This window comes from Psammomys obesus, unplaced genomic scaffold, assembly GCF_907164565.1.
Source record: "Psammomys obesus unplaced genomic scaffold, mPsaObe1.curated_primary_1811, whole genome shotgun sequence".
Classification (NCBI taxonomy): Eukaryota; Metazoa; Chordata; class Mammalia; order Rodentia; family Muridae; genus Psammomys; species Psammomys obesus.
Genome location: NW_026596088.1, coordinates 9,770,623 through 9,776,738, shown reverse-complemented (window position 1 = coordinate 9,776,738; position 6,116 = coordinate 9,770,623). Strand labels below are relative to the sequence as shown.

The following is a 6,116-nucleotide window of genomic DNA, read 5'->3' as shown; positions in this document are numbered from 1 at the left end:
GGTCAGCAGACTAGCTAAAAATGGTTCAGTGGAACAGCCGTCTCAAGGCAAAGAGCCCTAGTGGGGTACTCTTCCAAGCTCCATACAGACATGCACAGGTGTTTGCACCTGCACACACGCACACACATGCACGTGAGGACAAACACTACACAGAGAAAGAGAGAGACACTCAAGGACACACGCATGCAATAAAAGATGATATAGCCCAAAGCAGCCATTTCCAAGATCAGTCCCATCACCTTCTCTATATTGCTTCTCAGTCACAAGCTCTCGGAATATTTGTTTGAAACATTTTTTTTTTCTGGGTATATGCTTGAATATACTGAGGGCAGGTTTTGACACTGTGACTGGGCCACTGTGTTGGTGGGGACCATTCTCTGTGGTCTCTCCCCAGAAGATGCAGTTGCGTTCTTCAGCTGTCAAGACCAAAGCTGTGTAAGAACATCCCAAAATGCATCCTAAATTCAGACTTGCCCCTTGCTCTGAACCACTGGTCTTCAGAAAAGTCAAGAATATTATTGTATTTCCAAAGAGTACTTTGGAGAAACCCGAGGAGCATCCGGGTTGGGAAACCATCATGTTCTGTAAACTTGTAACAAGAGGTAGAAACAGCATTCCTGTTACCGCTGTCTCTGCATAGACTTTCACTGTATGTTTCCAAGCAGTGCAGAGATAGCAGGGTAGGAAATGGTCACCTGCTTGCCACAAGCCCCAAGGATGCCTTGATCCCCCAGATTCCACTCTAGATGGAATCTCTTTTCACTCTTCGCTGACCCCTAACACTGTGGTGCCTGGAAGGAGCAGGACTCTTTCCTAGCAGAACCCAAACAAAAGCCATAAAACGCACACATAGATCAGGTGGGGATCCCTATAGTCATCACATGGAGAAGACATTCTGCTTCTCAGAGGGATGGCAAGCACAGTGGCACAAGCTGATGACATCACAAGACATCCTCTCTCTGGAGGCACATAGTCAGATTTGCCTTTGTGGAGCTTCAGGCCTCTTGACCTGGTCCGTCGGAGCACAGCCACAGATACGCAGCACCTCCATTATCAGGAGCCTGTCCAAAATGTAGAACCGCAGCCTCTTCCACAGCTGCAAGTCAGGATCAAATGGGATCCGTGTAGAAGGTCTCCATGTCATTAAGATACTGTGCCATGTTGGGGTCTACTCTTCACCACCCATGGGCCTGACCCTCTGTGCACATTGGCTTTGCTGGGATGGGCATCATTTTCTTTGTAGGTGGGAACACTGAAGGGGAGGGGGATTAAAATCATTTTTTGTGGCCATGCAGCTAATGAATTTGACGGGGTTAAAGATAAGTGGGTATATTAGTCCTCCCAAACTCGGTGCTTCTGGACACACCACAAGCAGCCATTTTTCCGTTGTCATCTATAATTTCCCAAGGCTCCTGACTAGCATCTTTAGCTGCTTCCAGGGGACCCTCGGACCCATGATAATTTAAGGATAATTTAAGGATAGGGTGATTTGGGACTCTTCGCTCACTGTCTATGCAGAAAGGATGCACAGAAGGCTGCAGGGGCAGGGCAGGGAAGGGGGAATACCTGGTCTATCCAAAAGAAGAGAAGTGGCCCATGCCTTTGTTGAGGGCGGTCCCTGCCCTTGCTGCAGACCTTTGGCATTTAGAGCCAGCAGCCCGGAGCCTTGGCGGGCTGTTTCTCAGGAGTGTTACTTCCTTGGGGCTGTTCCCAGAGGTGGCATCTGTATGCCAGCCCCGACATCCAGGGGACGTCGTGGTCTTTGATGAAGCCAAGCTAACTTAGAGGGTGAACTGAGCACACGCAGCTTTCTTTTGCAATAGGTAAAGACCAAGGCTATCGTTCAACATCTAGATTCAAGAAGTTGAGAAACAAAGTTCTTTTCCAAAGAACTCTGGGGAAGAGAGTGATAAGAAAAAAAAAAAAGAAGAAGAAGAAGCATAGCCATCACAAGTGCTGCCTTCTCTTCTGGAGGACCCAAGTTCGGTTCCCAGTACCATATCAGATGGCTCACATTTGCCTGTAACTCTAGATTCAGGAGATCTAACACCTTTTTCTGGACTCTTTGGGGACTCACATACCTGTGGCATTCACACACACACACACATGCACAGAGTCATTCATGCATGCACACACATGCACCCACAAGATAAAATCTTTAAAAAGAAGTATACCCTTCTAGAAGATTAGGCTGTGGTCAGAGAATAGCAGGTGGAGATGGAAGCCATCTTGCCAATGAGACTAAGGAAATGACAGCCTGTAGGGCCATAGGGAACGTGATAGCCAAGCAGAGTGGCAATGGTAATCACCTAACAGCAGCTGATAACACACTAACTCGTGCCTCTGTGTCCATTTCAAAGACACGAAAATTGAGGTTGGAGCAATCGGATGATATGTGTAAAGACATGCATACCTAGGAAGTAGCAGAGGGCATGAACTCAAGTGGGCTGACTCCTGAGTGGCTGTCCCACCCTCTCCAGAACAAACATCCAAGAGCCCAGGAAGTGAAGGTGATGGGCTGTTCAGCACCACTTCTGTCTTAAGGGCTTCCTGCTAGCTCACCACTCTACCCGAGAGAGATGTGGTAGAGCGGGGTTAGGTTTGGAGCTGTGGGATATGTGCAGTGTTTGCACAATCATTGGGCTGTGAGCCTTTCCTGAGGATTGGTTCCTTCTATAAGACCCATGTCCTCATCTGTAGAAGGGCAGTGATGACCCTGCTGGCTGACTTTTCAGAGGCCTAGGTGATGAGACTAGCGATGGCAGGTCAAATGGCAGGTGTTTTGTGCTTTATTTCCTCATGTGCACATATGTGTGTGTGAGTGTGCTTTTGTGTGTGTGTGTGTGTGTGTGTGTGTGTGTGTGTGTGTGTGTATGTGTGTATGCACAGGCGTGCAGAGACCAGGTTCAGCTGCTGTGTCTCTGGACAGTGTGCTGTAGAACTCACCCTTTAGGCAAAACAGCCTCCATCTTCTTGATGTAGCTATGCCTACTGGCAAAATTCCATCACGGCATGACCTGTGGGCTGCTGACCTTCCTGAACTGGAAGGGTCAGCAGGGGAAATGAAACTCTCACCTGAGTGTCTAGCCCGCTTTTCTGTCCTAATTGTGTGTGGCCCCGAGGTTCTCAGGGGGAGGATAGAGTACAGAGCCAGGGGAAGCAAGACGCAACGCTCCGTCTGTGCAGCTGTGGAGCTGTCCTTCCCTCTGCCTGTACACCTTCCCCGTGCTTGAGGGGCTCAGCCATGTCCCTGCCCATCACCCCTCACCCATGCCCTGTAAGCGTGCCTATCGGTTTCCCCAGAGTGAGCATTGGTTTAACTGAGCTTTGGTTTGTCACTGAGGTCTTATGAAGAGGGAGTAGATATTATGTAAGTCTCCCCAGAGGAGGAGGAGGAGGTATTTTAACCATAGAGCAGGGTCTCTCTGTGAATCCAGAATTCTCAGATTCGGCTACACTGGCTGGGCTCTACCTGTCTCTGCCATTCCAGCCCTGGGATTACACACAGATGTCACTGTGCCCAGCATTTTCACGTGGTTCAGAGATCCATGCTTGCATAGCCAACACTTCCCTAGCTGAGCTGTGGAGGCCAGTCAGCCTTTATTGTCCCTTTGACTTCCAACCCTAAATCTTCATCCTGGATCAGCCACTGGTTTGCTGTGTATCTTTGGATAAATCTTTCTCCCTCTGGACCCATCTCCAGGAGTTTTGAGTTCTCATGATAAACATAATCCACTGGGAATCTGATTTGGGATTTACATTTCTAAATGTCACCCCCAGAGTTGTTGACGGAGTAGAGAAAACTCAGGGGCTGGGGGCTTGCCTGCTGAAAATCTTGCTCACACCATAGTCTGGCTGCTCATAATCCTGGGGTAGGTTGTATGGAGTCTCTTGGGTGCTAAGAAAACAGCTGCTGGCTGAAGGGAAATCTTTATTTCCACTGTAAAATATTTATCTAGCAGATTTGTGGTCCTGAAATTTAAGATTAACTGAGACAAAGGATAATATTAGAATGAAAGAGAGAAAGGCTCATAGACAAAGTGGAGTCCCATATGTGAGTGACTGGGTTTTTCTTTGGAGTCACTTGGAAAGCTATCAAATACAGAGTGCCATGCTCCCAGTTCCTGGAGACTGTGAAGTATCATCCCCTGGAGTGTCCCCCGTGAGCCCACAAATCGACTGAGATGCCAGGGGACACTAGGGAAGAGTGGGGACAAGAGCAGGGAGAAGAGTCTAAAGGGATGGGCTGCCATTCCATCTGACCTACCATTGCCACTTCAGAATGTGACCTGGGTTTCTCGCAACAGTTGCTATTTAAAAGAAAGCCTGGATTGCTCCTGTGAATCTTCCATTTTGTAAATATTGCCCTCGGATTTGAGTTTAAAGCATTCTCCCAGCCAAGTGAAATACATCTGTCCTGGGTTGCTCACGTATGACCTTCACTGAAAAACTGAGAGCCAACCTAACGCTGAACACCCATGATTCAATTTATCTCAGGGTCATCTGAGTAGTGATTCCTAAGTGGCTGTGGCTCTTTGATGCCTTGCTCACTTCATCCCACTCTCATTCTGACCCTTTTCATAGAGGAAAAAGTTGAAAACAGGTCACGGAGTCCCAAGGCTGGAGTCTGAAGCTGAAAGGTTCACTTCAATGTCTTCCCTCTCCTTTCAGGATATAGGATGAAGATAGCCCCTATTTCTTGGTAATAAAACTCAGGGTTTCTCTCTCTCTCTCTTTCTTTCTCTCCTGAGCACAGCAGACAGCCCGGCCCACCTTCTTTGCCCGCAAGTTCGAAGCCATAGTGAACCAGGAAATCATTGGGCAGCTGGACTCTTACCTGTATGGGAACTATCCTGCGGGCACCCCAGGCCTCCGCTCCTACTGGGAGAACGTCTATGATGAGCCAGATGGCATCCACAGCCTCAGCGATGTGGCGCTTACCCTGTACCATTCCTTCATCCGCCTGGGCCTGCGAAGGGCTGAGCTGTCCCTACACACGGATGGGGAGAACAGCTGCAGGTGAGCCAGCTGGGTCCCTGGCAGAGCAAGGTGCTAATGCCATGCTTCTCCTCCCGACTGCCACATGAGCCCCTCACTCTGTGCCAGCACTCTGCTTCTTCTCTAACTCTTCTTCTCTGAAGGCAGGCTGTAATACTGATCCTCATCCTACTCTCCCACTTAGGCTTTTTACATGTGCTCTCCCACCTGCTCCGTCTCCCCTACCCCGCTGCTTCCTTCTTTCTTTCCTTCTTTCCCATTGCAAAGAGTATCTCACTGTGTCACCCAGACTGCCCTTAAGCTCACTGTGGCCCAGCCTCAGCCCCCAAATGCTGAGATCACAGATGCGCACCATTATCTCTGACCTTAGGCAAGGTATGAGCTCCTCAGGCCCTCAGCTTCTTCATATATAAGATGAAAGGAACGTGCTCACAGGCCGCCTCGCAGGCGTGCATTATCATCCTCCTTGTAACAGTATTTTCCATACCGAGTGGTCAGTATCTTTCCCACGATTCGGGTGCCTGGGTATTAAGCTATCGCAATAGTTAGCAGTGAGTGTTCTGGTTGAGATGGTAACCAGTTAGCTGTCCCTATCATCCCCATCCCACTGTGGCTCTTTATTTACTGTCTCATCCCGGCAGAGTTTACGGTTCCCAGTCACTAAGGCTGTCAAGTCCCACCCTGTCAGAAGCTCGTGTGTGTTGTGGTGGGTGCATGCGCACACATTTGTGTAACTGTGGAGGCCAGGGACCAACGGCAGCTGCCCTCCTCGATCAATCTTCACCTCATTTTCCCCCGAATTTTTATAAAAGTATGCGTACGCATATGAGTTTTTGTGTGGGTGCGGAGGGGTATGTGGATGTGGATGGCCAGGGAGGCCAGAAGAAGGCACTGGGTAGGATCTGAGGTTACGGGCTGTTTTGAACTACCCTTTCTGGGTGCTGGGAACTGAACTAGCATCGTCTTCAAGAGCATCATAAGCCTTTACTGCTGAGCCACCTTTGCAGCCCACCATATACGTGTGTGTCTGTGTCTGTCTGTCTTCTCTCTTTCTCTCTCTCTCCCTTTCCGTGTGTGTGTGTGTGTGTGTGTGTGTGTGTGTGTGTGTGTGTGTGTGT

General features: G+C 49.1%; 1 protein-coding gene across 1 annotated transcript in view; it reads left to right on the top strand.

The window, feature by feature from the left end:
* Positions 1 to 6,116, top strand: part of Xylt1 (xylosyltransferase 1) — a 252,445-nt gene that overhangs the window by 224,332 nt on the left and 21,997 nt on the right. The window contains exon 7 of the mRNA XM_055627276.1: positions 4,757 to 5,019. Coding sequence (XP_055483251.1) covers positions 4,757 to 5,019 — 263 coding nt within the window. The remainder of the gene's footprint in view (positions 1 to 4,756; positions 5,020 to 6,116) is intronic.